Below are 15734 nucleotides of genomic sequence, written 5' to 3' on the forward strand. Positions count from 1 at the left end.
CAAGAAGTCCTTAATAAAAATGTAATGAATAAAATAGTAAATTTATTAGAAAGCTTACCACTCACCAAACAATGTCAGTTTCAGAATCCTACTACACTGAATTGCAAAGGAAAGGTCAGAGCTATCAAAAATTGTTATAAGATCTCCATCTGGAATTAAAAAAAAAGTTTTAGATTTGTATCAGTAGTAAAATAGGAGACATGTAAAATTGAAACCCAAAGTATAGATTGCAAGGCATAATTAGAATCTCCCATAAAAACCTTAAACAAACATTTAAGGATCATCTACGAAAGATGTATTTGTTCAAAAAAATACTAAATCAACTTAGTTTATTACTCTTATGCCCAAGAATTTATCATATCCCCATGAGAAAACATAGCTAAGGTTAAAGTATAAAGTGCATTAACTTTTACTAGTCACCAGGAGAATCATGGCAGCAATAAAACAGATTATTGGTTTAGACTGAAATCTTTCCATCCCAAAAAATTTAAATGTATTTATCAAAAGCTAAAGAAATAAAGGTTCCCGAGGTTCAAATCTTAATTCAAAATACAGTAAAACTCTATTGACACAAATGGAGAGAAAGCTATATATAACAATAACTCAAAGGGTTGCTAAAAGACTGTCTGGCAGAATTGCTTTAATGAATGGATAGAGAGTGGAGCCTTTCAGGTCACTTACCATTTTGATACTAAAATGAAGACTATCAATCTCCCCAGAAAAAAAACTAATATACACAAAATAGTGCATATTTAACATGGTGAAATCCCCTAGATCTCAGGGATGAAGAATACTATAACTAGCATATGAGCTGCATGTTTCAAAAGCTTTCAAAGGGCTGGCAAAAAAATATTCTCTAAAGAAAACAAGAAGAGAAGAGCAGTCATAGACAAAGAGCTGGAGAGGGACCTCTGCAGGGTGTCTTCAAAGACACAGGTAGGTGCACAGGAGTTTTGTCCTGGGGAGGCCAAGAGGCTGCTCCAGGGGTGCTCTGCTGCACTAATTTTAACAGTGATTAGGCATATTTATTTGTGACAAAGATGGCAATAAAAGCCATACTAAGGATTTTATAATCATTTTTAACTCTTTATAACCAGACCCATTTCTTGTAACATACATGTCTAATGCTCAACTTCCAGGGATTCTACTCATAAACACATTTTTTAAAAAATATAGTATATATGTAAAAGAAGGAAACTTCCTATAACTGTCTTTTTTCTTTTCTGAATCCCATAACAGGAACAAAACCTCTGATAGCAAGAATTTTACCTGAGCCATCCCTCCATTCTAGTGCCCACAGTGTTTAGAACACAAATCTGAACAATCCAAAACACTTTTAAAAACAGCATGAAAAAGAAACACAGTGTGGTAACTCGATGTAGAGGACAAAATTTCAACAATGAGGATACCCCAAGCTAGGGGTCCACAAACTGCAACCAATGTTCAAATCCCTATTTTTACAGAACTGTGAACAAAGAATGATTTTTATGTTTTTAAAAGGTTATAAAAAAAGATGATGATGATGAGACCGAGGCCTTACGTGACTTACAAAGCTGGAGTATTTATCATCTGATTCTTTACAGAAAAAAGTTTGCTGACCCTTGCCCTAAACAAAAATAAGGTAGTTAAGAGAAAGCCAGCCATTTAGGTCAGTTTAAGATATGCTAAGTTTGAGTTTAATAGCAAAATATCTCAGGTTAAAAGAAGACAGTGAAAAATTTGAGTTGTAAAGTCAAGAAAGAGAACAAACTGGGTTGTGGGTTAGCTGAGTTGATTAGAGCACAGCCTTATAACACCAAGGACATGAGTTCTGATCCCCACGCTGGCCATCAGCCAAAAAAAAAAAAAAAAACAGAACAAACCAATCAAATTAAGGCACACATTTGGAAGTCACAGAGGTGAAAGTCAATGTATTGTAAGTAGATGAGATTACTAAGGAAGAAAACAGGAAGAAATTTGCTCTCCTTTACTGTTCCTTAACATAGTGACTCCCAAAAATCAGTTTTGGGTGCTCTTAGGTCATACACTACAAAAAGAAAGGAGAATTACACCTGTAGCTAGATGGCCAGCTTAGCTGGTCACCAGTGATTTATATTTCCTTTCCACAGAGTAAGTTATACAAAGAGGCTGCCTAGTCAAGGATCACATTTCCCAGCCGATCTGCATCTCAGCAAAGCCAAATGACTGGGTTCTGGCCAATGTGATGTGTGCAGAAATGATACACACCACTTCAAGGCCTAGCAAGTAAAATCTCCCATGTGATCCTTCATACTGTCTTTGCCCATCTGCCTACTGGATGTTAATGCCCAAGGTGAGCTTGTAAGCTGTATGTTAAAGAAATCAGAGCTTCTGTCATCTTTGATCACTGAATAATTTCTGAGTGTTAAACCACTGAGATTTTAAGATTTCTATTACAGCAGCTGGCATTACTTTAAGTGAACATTCACAGAGACAGAGAAGAAACTATTAGCAATAACAATATTTTCTATTAACAATAGATAACCGGGATAAGCACAGTATCAGAGATGCTAAGGGATAAGAGTACTTCAAAAAGGATGGTGTGAGTAGCAGTGCCAAATACTGAGATCAAGATGCAATAGACAGCAAGTAAGTTCAATAGTAAAAACACACTGGTACCTGCCTAAAGAACAAATTTCAGTAGAGATGTCAACAAAGGCAGCAGGTTAAAGAACAGGAAATACAGTCTAACAGTGTAATTCCATGGTATTTGGGAAACATTTGTCATGTAAAACCCATCTCCACAAAAACAGTTTTGTGGTCAAATGAGCCAGGAATACTACATATTTTAAACTAACCATGTACATCAGCATATTACATGCTCTGAAAATTCCTGCAAGAAAGAAACACATTTTTTTTGTTTAAAACAGTTTCCCCATACTAAGTTGACCATGAAATTCTTTTTCATTCCAAACACACTGATATTCCTTTCACTTTGGGAAACATAAGTGAAAATTTGGAAAAGCAAAAAGGAATTCAGAATTATATGGGAAGGAGAAATAAACCTTGTAAAAATATATGTGGAAGTGTTCTAACATTTAAAACTCACTTTCAATAAAAAAATCTTACTATTTTAACTTATAAAAGAATTGCACTAACTACACAAACATCCCACTTAAATAAAAGAAAGTGGGCACTCAACTACCATGAAGGGGGGAAAAAAAGAGTCCAATAAAAAACAGGCAAAATAACACATACAATACCTAGACTTCTAAAAACCAGCTTTAACAACATTCTTACCTTCATCTTTATACTTTATTGTAACTTCATCATTACTCAGAAGTTTTCCTCTGAAAACTCGTTGCATCATTAGCACTAATTCATCATAAGTAATATCTTCATTATGAATGGGAATTCGTCGAATATCTTCCCCAAGTTGAGCTTTGATGATTAGCTTTCCACTTAGGTCCAACTGTCCATTCATGGTGGACTCCAGGATGTTCTAGATATACAACTCTAGAGAAAGACTGATAAAAATGGTTTTTATGATTAAACAACAATAAAACATATCTTAAAAGGTGAAAGCAGAGCTACTATTAGAATCTAAGAAATTCTGTCCTTCAACAGAGGTTGACTGTCCCAATGTTACCATATTCATGTTAAAATGATCTGGAGGCAACTTTATATTATCATGTGCTTAATAAAATAAGTATTATTATTATTTTATGTCTATGATTATTTTTATTATTATCTACATATTTAACTGCTTATCTGACATTACCATTTAGTTCTAACTTAACATTTTTACTGTGGTGTGAATGTCTGTCCCCTCCAAAGCTCATGTTGAAGCTTAATCCCCAATATGGTATTTGAAAGGTGGGACCTTTAAGAGATAATTGGATAATGAGGGCATGCACTCTTGAATGGATTAAGAGATTAATTGGTTATCTTGGGAGTAGACTGATGACTTTATAAGGAGAGGAAGAGAGCATGTGAGCACACTCTTGCCCTCCTGCCATGTGATGCCCTGCACTGCCTTGAGATCTGCAGAAGCTCTTGTGCCCACCAGAAAGAAGGCCTTCACCAGATGCTCCCCATGGACCTTGGACTTCCCAGTCTCCAAAACTGTAAAAAATAAATCGTGTCTATTCACAAATTATCCAGTTTCAGGTAGTCTAAGAGATAGAAAACAAACTAAGATACATGTCTGAAAAATTCCTGACATTGCACCCAAAACCTGCCTCTCCTATAGTCTTCCCCAGCTCAGTAACAACTCCCTCTTTCCAGTTGTTCAAAACAAAAAAATCTTGGTTCCTCTCTTTTTCTCTCACCTGATATCCAAACTGCAAACAAATCTGGTTGCCCCTACTTTTGAAATATCTCCAGAATCCAACCACCTCAGTACCTTCACTGCTATCAACTTGATCCAAGCCACTATTATCTTTAGTCTGCTTTTTACCTTCGTCCACTTTTAATCTATTCTCAACACATCAGTTATCCTGTTAAATAAAATCTAATGTCATTCTGCTCGAAACATTCCAATGGATTCCCATCTTGAAAAGCAACACCTAGGTCATGATCTGGCCCTCTGGTCCCTGGCCAAGTATTTACATTCATTTCCTACCTCTCCCTCCCTCACTCCTGCTACAACCATACTTTGAGTTCTCCCTTTGGGCAACCAAAGGAAAAATAAACAAATGGGATTATATCAAACTAAAAAGCTTCTGCACAGCAAAAGAAACAATTAACAGAGTTAAAAGACAACCAACAGAGTGGGAGAAAATATTTGCAAAATATACATCTGACAAAGGATTAATATCCAGAATATATAAGGAACTCAAACAACTTTACAAGAAAAAAACAAGCAACCCAATTAAAAAATGGGCAAAAGAGCTAAGTAGGCATTTCTCTAAGGAAGACATACAAATGGCCAACAGACATATGAAAAAATGCTCAACATCACTCAGCATCCGGGAAATGCAAATCAAAACCACACTGAGATACCATCTCACCCCAGTTAGGATGGCTAAAATCCAAAAGACTCTGAACGATAAATGCTGGCGAGGTTGCGGAGAAAAAGGAACTCTCATACATTGTTGGTGGGACTGCAAAATGGTGCAGCCTCTATGGAAAACGGTATGGAGGTTCCTCAAACAATTGCAGATAGATCTACCATATGACCCAGCTATCCCGCTGTTGGGAATATACCCAGAGGAATGGAAATCATCAAGTCGAAGGTATACCTGTTCCCCAGTGTTCATCCCAGCACTCTTTACAATAGCCAAGAGTTGGAACCAGCCCAAATGTCCATCATCAGATGAGTGGATACAGAAAATGTGGTATATCTACACAATGGAATACTACTCAGCTATAAAAATGAATGAAATACTGCCATTTGCAACAACATGGATGGACCTTGAGAGAATTATATTAAGTGAAACAAGTCAGGCACAGAAAGAGAAATACCACATGTTCTCACTTATTGGTGGGAGCTAAAAATTAATATATAAATTCACACACACACACACAAAAAAAAAAAACGGGGGGGGGGAGAAGATATAACAACCACAATTACTTGAAGTTGATACGACAAGCAAACAGAAAGGACATTGTTGGGGGGGGGGGTTGGTGATGGGGAGCAATAATCAGCCACAATGTATATCGACAAAATAAAATTTAAAAAAAAATAAAATAAATAAAAATAAAATAAAAATAAAAAAATAAGTTCTCCCTTTCAACTCAAAGCTTTGCACTTGCTACTCCCTTTGTCTTGAACCCTCTCACACCCCTCATAATTCAGATCCTTGCTCAAATGTCAATTTCTCAGAGATCTTCCCTAACCACCTAATTTAGAATGGCTCCCCGTCACTACCTTCTTACCCTACTTTATTTTTCTTCAAAGCACTTAACACTACCAGACACTTAAAATGTATTAACATTTTATTGTCTTTTCCACTACAAGGTAGGCAGTCAACAGTTTTGTTTGCTATATGCCTAGAACATAGAAGAGTGCCTAACACAAGGTAGTCATGCAACAGTTGTTAAATGAAGGGAGAAATAAAATACTGGCTTCAAAACTCTACTGGCCTATAATTCTAAATGCTAACCCTAAAGAGAAAAGCATGTCTGAACACTAAAATAAAGCCTCAAATTTTTCTAAAATAAGAAAGATCTCATGAGTATTTTCTGTCATTTACCGTCTATTTCAGGAACTTGAGGAGAAAGGACAAATGAGTAATATCTTCCTGAGCCTTCTAACAAGACTGTCCATTACTGTGCTACATATTCCATAACTCCTCCCACCTGAGTGGGTGTGTACGATTACACTGCATACAGAAATAAGACAGTATCAGAGAACTAGGCATTAAACACTAATCTGCTATAGAATTTTCCCTTCTTGGGTTTACTTTAATCTTATTTTATTCAAAATGTTAATCTAAGTTACTCAGTATGATTATCCCATAATGACTTCATAATCTTAAATTCAAAATAATGTCTAAGGTCTTGTAATTTAAATGGTTACTGTATAATAATGGAGAATATACTCACAATCCAATGTGGGCTAATATCTCTTCTCAAGGCTAAGATGTTCCTAAATGTTATTTATAATCAGAGCATTTCCATAGCTTTGATTCCTTCCTTCTCCTGCCCCAAGTAAATGATCTCAAGACTGTTTAAGGTGTCCTACGACCTCCTACTGGCCATATTCTGGTTTCAACCTCATGCTTTACTACTGGCAACTTTCCATTTTCTCCTCTTACATTTGTTATTTCATTAACATCATCACACTTCTCTGCAATTAATCTCTTTTTTGCGTGCGTGAAAGCACTCACCTGCTCTCTAACACATCAACCTTGAAAAAAGTCTTCATGAATCCTAATTCATTTCATGAATATTACATATAAATGCCCTAATATGCTTCATATAAATGCCCCAGGCCCTTACATCTAACTATTCCTTAAGTGAATGCCTTTAGACCCCCTCACCATCTTCTGGACAGATTCCATTTTATTAATAAATCTTTAATTAAATGGGGCATTATATACTAATTATAATGCTCTAAGGTCAGTGCAAAACAGAGTAGACTGTGTTCCATGATCTGGATGCCACGCTTGTCTTAATGCAAGAGAAGAATACAGTTAGTTTTTTATCTGCCAATTTTCACAGTGGATTTCTTATGAAGACTGTAATTAACTGAAATCTCCATACAACCAGTTTTTCACCTGTTCGCCAAACCTGCCCTTTGCATTCTGGAAACATTTACTGAATACCCACTATGCGACAAGCTCTTAAGTATAACTACTTTAACAAGATGGTAAATATTCCATCTTGTTTGCAATGGCAGCCTGGGAGTAATAAAGACCTTTCAATAAATCAATGCATTTGTTACCTTCTCCCTATGGTAGGTGTAAACCACCAACAATGTAGATAGGGACCAGTGCTTAGCTTCAGTAAGATGGTATTATCTAGTCCTGGCAACATCTCGAATAGTGCCCGAAATACAGTAGCTATTTAAATAATTGTTTTTGTTCCCTACACAAAAGATAAATGAGGAATAATAAAATTCTGATCAAGGGACTGGGAGAGAAAGGGACTGCAGTATCAGGTCAGTCATGTCAGATCTTCACACCATACCTTCTTTATATAGTTAGAAGTGACTACCCACATCAGATATACTCCTAATTAAGAGAAAATTCCAACACCGAATGTAATTGATAGCACATCCTTTTTATGAGAGTGTTGTTGCTCAGTTCCAATAGATGTAAAAACTTGAGTCACATATACTTTATATCTGCCATGTTTGCCTGTGAATTCACTTCTGATGTTTCCCACTGATTGTAAACTCTCTGTGGCCAGGAATCAGTGCTCCTTTCCTAGGCTGTCCCCAGTTTGTGCAGTCACCTCCTCAGGGTAAACAAACAAGTATCACAAAACTAAATGTGCAAAAAATTTTCCCTTTGGGGAAATCCTACCCCCACATTTCTTTATATAACAGAACAATTCTGGTCCTTTTCTTCTCTAACAAGGTAGAGACTGGTATGAACAGCTAGTTCCTAGAACAGCTGTTAAGATCACTACAGTAGTTTCTTCTCCCATCTTGTCCTTGCCCTTGCCCCACCCCCTCAAGTCCAGAAATGACTGGCTACTAACTAGTATAATCCTCCAACAGGAACAGTTTTCTCAGCACTAAGAATAAGCTGACATGCCCAAGGTCACATACAAAGCCTGCCTCCTGAACCAGGATTTCGGTTCAGTCGCCAAACCTCTGGCTCCACTAACCCTCAGATAAGGCCTTGAGGCCCTGTTCCAATTCAAAGGCAGTGGCTTAAGCACCTCCTGAGAATAGGAGTTTCCTTCAAGAAATTCTAAACCAAGGCAACCCTTGATTATTCCAAAGAATGCTAGGTGTCTCAAATCCTGCCTGACCAGAGGCGGGCAGTGTCGCAAGATGGTAAGGATTCGCACTACCAGCTACGTGGCTTTAAGTGCTTCTCGAAGGCTCACTTTTGTCATATACAAAACAGGATTATCTAAATTTGGATGGGTCCTTGTGAAGATTAAATGAGACTGTGCACCTAAAATACTTAGTACCGTGCCCAGCAAAGCAAACTCTTAAAGTTAGCTATCATCATCACTGTAAAACCGGGTTGGGCCCCCAGACGGCGCTTGATTAAGCACTGACATTGCCAAGAAACAACGTTCCTCTTAAGTGACCCCAATCGAGTTATTCCCATAAGCGCCACTCTCTCCCCTTCTCACCCTTCCAAGTCGCTCCGGACGTTAAGCGCCCCCGAACCCAGGCATCCCAAGGCCCCTCTCCTCTTTCCGGAATTCCAGCGCCTCGGAGCCAGGCGGAACCGGCACTAGGGCTCGCACTGGCCCAAACGCCCCCCAGAGCCCAGCGGCCCGCCTCCCTGCCACCGTGGCCGGGCGCCCCCTTCTCCTCCCCCTGCGCGCCCTCCCCTCCCCCACGCGAGGCCCCGCCCGGCCTCCCTCTCCCCTCTATCCCCTTCCCACGACCCCTCCGGCCCCACCCGCCCAGAGCCTCCCAGTCTCCCTTCCTTCTCAGAGCGAGCGGCCGCGCCCCCATCTCCAGCGGACGTACCGGCTTGTCGAGGCTTCCGCCTCTCCGCTGACCCGGCCGATGCAAGACCGCCGCCGCAGCCGCCGCCGGACACTGGGCCTAGGAGGGGAGGCTGCGGTCACGGCCCGCTCGGTTGCCCTCCCCGGCCGCCGCACCTCTCTCGCAGGCTCGTGCGGGTTCCGGCCAATCGCGCTGACCCAACAAGCCTAGCGAGAACTCAGGCCCAGTACGTGGCAGGTGGGGGAAAAAGAGGGGCGGGACCAAGAAGAAAAAAATCCGTCCTTTCGGCCGCCTCACCGTGAACGAGCCACCCCAGGACGCATGCGCGGCGACGGCGCGCTGAGCTGTCGGGGACCGGCTTGCGTCGGCCGAAGGCGCCCTGCTTTCTCACTGGAGGACTGGGTGTAGTAAGTGTGAGCCGAACAGATGCACGCATGCGCGGGGCGTGGCCAGCTCTTCCGGTTCTCCTGAAAGCCTGTATTTCTCTTCTCTCGCCCGTGGGCGGGGCGTAGTGTGCTGTTATGGACTATCGGAGAGTCACTTGCGAATAGGCATCCGTCCAATTTTGGGTGGTTTAAGTTGTTGTAGCTTTTTGACCACTGTAGTTCTTCCAGTCGCATCGCAAAAAAAAAAACTAACCCTTTTCCCGCTGTCCCTCTGCAATTCCATTCATTCATTATTAGATGCCTCCGCTTCGCCAAACGTTGAGTCAGCCAGTCTGATCAAGGAGTTTCCGGTTCAACGAAGAAGACCTGCAGTGTTTATGAGACAGGACAAATCTATAACTGTAAAGGGCAAAGGCTGGGAAATCAAAGCTAACTAAGGGTTCCGGAAGTCTTTTTTGAAAGATAGGCGTTTGAACGTCTCCTGAATACTCTTCCTTCCTCCCTTACCTCAAACAACTGTTTGAACACACTTATGTAAAAAAGTGCCTGTGGCTCAGATTGAACCCAAAGTTTCTGGGAGGAGGTGGTGAAGCCTGGCGGGGGGTGGGGAGTGCTATTTGAAAATTGTCAAACAGCTTTTGCCTTGTGTTTAAAAAATTATTCAGTGACACCTGTTAAAGCATTGGAGAGGCAGGTTCTGTTCAGGACCGTCGTGATACAGGTACCAGTGCAACAGGATTTTGCAGTGGCGGGGAGAGATCAGGCTCAACTCTGAATACAGCATGGGCACGTGGGAGTTTATAGCCGGGGGCGGGGAGGGGTAGTGGATGGGAAATTACTGAGAAGAAATATTAGTGGTAAGGGGTATTCTGGCTAAACTGACCTAATAAGTTTCTAGCTGAAGAAACGCCAGGGTGACTAGACACCACCTGGTGGATAGTGGAAGATGAGGAACGTGTTCAAATACGGAAGGTGCGAGATTCTTGCTATACTGACTTAGCAGGGTTCTTTGCTGAAACAGGATTTTTACAAGGAAGTGCACAAATGGGCCTAGGAGAAGGTTCAGGAGCCTGATTAGAATTTGGTCAAATAGAGAATCTTTGTCACTTCTAAGATGGAGACTAAGCAAATAGGTAAAGCATTTCAAACTCACATGGTCCCTGATCACTGTACTCCTGAGAACGTGGGGTAAACTAAGTCTCTGAAAATTCTGTTTGAGAGTGAAATTTGTGAGTTTAGAATGCTGTTTGCCTGTGATTTGTGTTTTCCAACAGCTGTGTGTATTTCCCTTGAGCAATTGCTTTCAGGGACTGGGGAGCAGAAGATTACAGAAGGAATGGAAAAGTGTTCCAGTGTTTCTCCGGAGACTGTTCTTCATTGCTCGCTCAGTATTTAAAACTCAGTGATTCAGATTTGGGGAAATGGTCTGCTATCTGAAAGTAGTATAGAAGGTTCAGGTGACATGATTGCATAGAAGAAGGACATCTATGCAATATTAAGGCATTTCTCCAGGATTTCCCAGAAATATATATATTTTTTAATTCTTAGATTTTGTAAAAGACTTTGCCTTCTGCCATTCGGCTGGATATAGGTTTAAAATATTGTGATTGGACATGAAGTCTGGAACAGTGAGTTGTCTTTAAATGTCTTGTATATAGGGAAGCACACAAAATTATCCTCTGAGTTTGTTACATTGCCCCCATTAGGTTATAAGCACCTTAATTACTAAAACCATATCGTACCCATTTTTGTGTCTCAACTTAATCCTAAATTGTTCATGAAAACGTCAGTGACCTTTTTTGCTCCTGACTCTATATAAAAGTTGCATTTTAAAAATTAATATAAGTGCATGGTAAACTGGAACTCACCATCCAACTCAAGGATTAGAACACTACCAATACATTATGTCTCCCTGTGTTCCTCCCCAAGCTGTTCCTGTGCCTCTCCTGAATTGTGTGTTTAGCATTCTCCTTATATAGTTTTAATCTTGTATATAGTTTAATCACATAGATGAGGATACTTCAAAAAGCTTGTGGAAAAATAGAATTAAAAGATAATATGAATCTTTCCATGAGTTTTTTAAAGTATCCTCTTGTACATGTATGCCTAAGTAATGTGTTATTCAGTTTTACTTGTTTATGGCCGTTATATAGAGTATCATCTGTATGCAGTTTTCTGGGACATAACTTACACACTCAATATTATGGAACTGTTAAAAGAAGAACTTAAGACAAAATAAATTTAACAGAGTTTATCTGAGAAAAAAAGGATTCACGAGTCAGGTAACACTCAGAACCAGAAAAGGTCCAGAGAGCTCTGCTGCAGCAGCGTGGACAGTGAGCTTTTTTATAGGCTGACCCGGAAGAAAAAGAAAATATATTTGGTTGGTTAGAGTGGAAATATCGTCATTAGAGGTTGGTTGGTGGTTTTTGATTGGTAAAGTCTGTAGTTTCCTTGTACTGCTTACATCAGGTTTCACTTTGCTTGTGAAGGAATTTAAAGCACACCCGGAACTGCTCCAACCTAATGACCTCCCAGTTAAATTCTTTTTTTAGCATTAGTAAGATACATCCATTTTGTTGTATGTAGCTGGAGCTCATTTATTTTCATTGTTCAATAATATTCCTTTAGGTAAATATACAAAAATTTTGTTTTATTTGTTCTCCTATCAAAGTATATTTAGGGTTGTTTCCAGTTTGTTGCTGTGTGCTGTTATGAACATTCTTATATAGGTCTTTTGTATAAAAATTTCTCTTGGTTATACACTAATGCATAGATTGCTGAATGGTGAATTATGTGAACATTTAGCTGTACAGGATAATCACAACCCTTGGTGTTGTTAAGACTTTGGGGGGATGAGGTGTAAATGATTATTTTTGTGCTCTTAGTGAAGACCATAAAGAACAGTATAATCCTGACTTTGAGTGCCAAACATTTGACAGTTAGACATTTAGTTCTTTGCAAAATTTCATGAGATTGTTCTGTAGTTCTGTATTCTTACTTATCTTTCTATGTCTGAGAATCTTGCCCATGACCACCCAACTTGAGGCAGTGATTATATTTTCTCCATCACTCTCAACATCTGGTATTGGTTGCCACATGTGAATAGCAGACACTCAATGAATATCTGTTGCGTGGATGAAATAGTTATTACTATTTCTGTAATGTGCCCACAGTTGCTGACACACATCTCTGTACTTAGACTCCCAGTAAATGTGATAATTGGCCACAGAGCGATAACCTGAATTGAACCAGTTACCTCCAAGAACATGGTCTCTCCCACTGTGTATGTAGACACTGACATTAGTTACTGCTACCTTTTATTAGCGAAGCTGAAAAAGCTCAGTTATAATGTAGTTATCATTCACTATGAATTTATTGTCACATTTATTGAGAATAAGCATCAAACATCCATTAAGAAGATTGTTCTAGGAATTTTATAATCAATCCCACCTTTAAAGTGCTGCTAGCCAAAAAACATCTTGCTCTGTGTTTTGTGTGGATCTTAGAAAGGTACTAAACCAGAGTAAATTGAACTTCATGCTCTCTTGGCTTTCTGTCCTACATCCTGGTAAATTTGCTTTTAAACGCACACTGAGCAATAGTCTTGAATCAGAAAAGTCCATTTGATGGTAGTATGTGAAAGTTGGGAGTATGTGAAGGAAGGAGAAGCAGTGTAAGGAAGTACCTTTGACCCAGCCTGTAGCAAGGGGAATTATGAGGCTCTGACATTCAAAGGTTACTTTCCATATTTCACCATCATCTGAAGAAAGGTTTAAAATTATACTGTGGCTTCAAGAGAGGCAGTCAACTCACCTACTGCCTGCTCTTTCTCTCTGAAAGAGAAAATCCCAAGAATGAAAATGGGGGATCTTTGGACTGGATGACAAATGATACAAAGACTATGAGCCCTGCTGGCAATTTAGATAAAACCTGTGTGTCATCAAGTTCTCCTTTAGTAGTTAGTACAAATCATTTTGAAAATTTTAATCATCTCATCTACTGTAAGGGGAACCATAGAAAGGATGTACGTTCCTCTTTGGCTGAGAATTTCAAAGGAGAAGTTACATCCCTCCCTGAGAGTCAGCTCTGTTTTGGCAGCAGTCAGCTAAATGAGAGAACTCCAAACCAGGGTAATCATGAGGACCAAATAGGGAACAGTTGGTCAGCTCAGCCTCCCCTCCACTGTCTAAACATAAAGATCTGCTTGTGTAGACAAAGGAAGCTGCCATCTCATGCAGAGACAATGGAGGAGGAGAAAGGAATGATATTCTTACTGTGTACTTTTGAGTGAATGATGCTTAGCACCTGCTAAGCAGAATACTTCCACCTATCCTACCAGCTGCACATCCACTGAGACCCTAAAAAATTTTTGCCTTATCATAGGGTTCTATGTCCAACCTCTCTTTAGAGAAATTGCTCCTTGAAGGCAGTTCTTTCTAGATTTTGTATTACTAGAGGCTGGTACCTCCTAGGTATTCAATACATACTCACTGAATAAAAGAATGAAAACTAGGTTCCCTGCCACTTTATAGGGCAAGCTTCCAGAAAAATGGAACAGTTGTCACTGTTTGAGTTCCTAGCTCCCTAGCAGTGTAGGATTTTTATCTCTGAGTAATCTGAAGTCATTCACTTTTCTTCATTTATGTGCCCTGAAGACAGTGCTAAGTTACCTCTGTGCTGAGTCACCTGTCAGAGTTTAGATCGAAAGAGTAATGCTATTATGGGCTGAACTGGAAGGCCAAAATTGGCCGTTGAAACCCTAACCCCCAGTACCTCAGAATGTGACTGTATTTAGAGATAAGGCCTTAAAGAGGTGATGAAGTTAAAATGAGGCCATTAGGGTGGGCTATAACCTAGTATGACTGATGTCGTTATAACAGGAGATTAGGACACACACAGAGACACCAGGGATGGGTGCACACAGAGGAGAGGACATGTGAGGACACAGCAAGAAGGCAGCAGTCTATACACCAAGGAGAGCGCCTACAGAAGAAACCAGACCTGCCAACACCTTGATCTTGAACTTTCAGCCTCCAGAACTATGAGAAAATACATTTCTGTTGTTTAAGCCATCCAATCTGTGGTATTTTGTTATGGCACCTTTAGCAGACTAATACAGATGCCACAAGTTGTACAGTACAAAGAAATATCACAACTTTTCATTTGATTGAGAGTAGCTTTGTTCACCTCGTTTAAGAAACTTAGTTGCTAGACTCTAGGAATCATGCGTGTCTGAGACAAAATCAAACTCTGGGCACTTGGAGTCACTCACATCTCTAATATTGATGCCAGTGATCCTTCTTTTAGTCCCTCCAGATAAGGAGGGCATTAAAGAGGGCATTCAAAAAGCCATTTCACATTCATTTGATAAAGATAAAATAGTTTCATAACACTTTGTAAAACAGGGTATGTCAAAATAAACATTCATACTTTGTTGTGGGAGCATAAATTGATACAAACTATTTAAAGGATGGTATGGCAATATCCATCAACATCTGAAATGCTTGTGACCCAGCAATTCCGTTTCTAGTATACCAGAGAAGCCCTTGCACATAAAAGCACCCATACCCATTAATGTTTTCTTTTCAAGGGAAGGACTATAGAGAAATTAAGAGAAACATATAAACACATACAGTTATATCTCAAAAACATTTCATTGAGTGCAAAAAGCAAGTTTCAGAAGTTATGTTATTTTGCAGGAAAGAGTTAATACAGCAGTCTGGCACTGCTATCCTTAGAAAGACCTCCTTGTAAGATTGGCCTTTGGCTAGTGTCTAGGAAATTGGATTTCAAGAGTGTTCCCATTACTCTTTGATAAGAATGGTGCACTGAGTCTAAACTGTGTACAAACAATGTGGTTTATGCCAAAGAAATTTCTGGGAGTCTAAAATTTTGGTACATGCCAAGCAGTGGGTGCCTATGTGAGCAGCTCCCAATAAAATCCTTGAGTACTGCAGCTCTAATGAGCTTTCCTGGTAGACAATATTTCATATGTTGTCACAATTTGTTGCTGGAAGAATTAAGTGCATCCTGTGTGACTCCACTGGAAGAGAATTCTTGGACGCTTGCTCTGGTTTCCTCCATACTTCTTCCCATGTGACTTTTTCCTTAGGTCGTTTTGCTTTATATCGTTTTGTAATAAATCATAGGCATGAATATGACTCTATGCTGAGTCCTAAAAGTGCTCCTAGTGAACCATCAAACCTGGGAGTGGTCTAGGGACCACTGACACAGTTCCCTATATCATTTATGTAGGAAAAAAGTACACAAACAAGACTACAAGTTTCTATTGGTGTATAATC

The 15734-nt window shown here is 39.7% G+C and overlaps 1 protein-coding gene across 2 annotated transcripts in view; it reads right to left on the reverse strand.

The window, feature by feature from the left end:
• Positions 1–9415, reverse strand: part of TFG (trafficking from ER to golgi regulator) — a 44053-nt gene extending 34638 nt beyond the window's left edge. Inside the window, exons 1-3 of one of the 2 annotated variants that reach the window (XM_063099408.1) lie at positions 9065–9415; positions 3259–3485; positions 66–149 (exon numbers count right to left, since the gene is read on the reverse strand). In XM_063099408.1, the coding sequence (XP_062955478.1) occupies positions 66–149; positions 3259–3442 (268 nt within the window). In that variant the 5' untranslated portion in view covers positions 3443–3485; positions 9065–9415. The remainder of the gene's footprint in view (positions 1–65; positions 150–3258; positions 3486–9064) is intronic. The other variant, XM_063099399.1, reaches the window with a different exon arrangement.
• Positions 9416–15734: the final 6319 nt, after the last annotated feature.

This window comes from Cynocephalus volans, chromosome 1 (assembly GCF_027409185.1).
Source record: "Cynocephalus volans isolate mCynVol1 chromosome 1, mCynVol1.pri, whole genome shotgun sequence".
Taxonomy (NCBI): domain Eukaryota; kingdom Metazoa; phylum Chordata; class Mammalia; order Dermoptera; family Cynocephalidae; genus Cynocephalus; species Cynocephalus volans.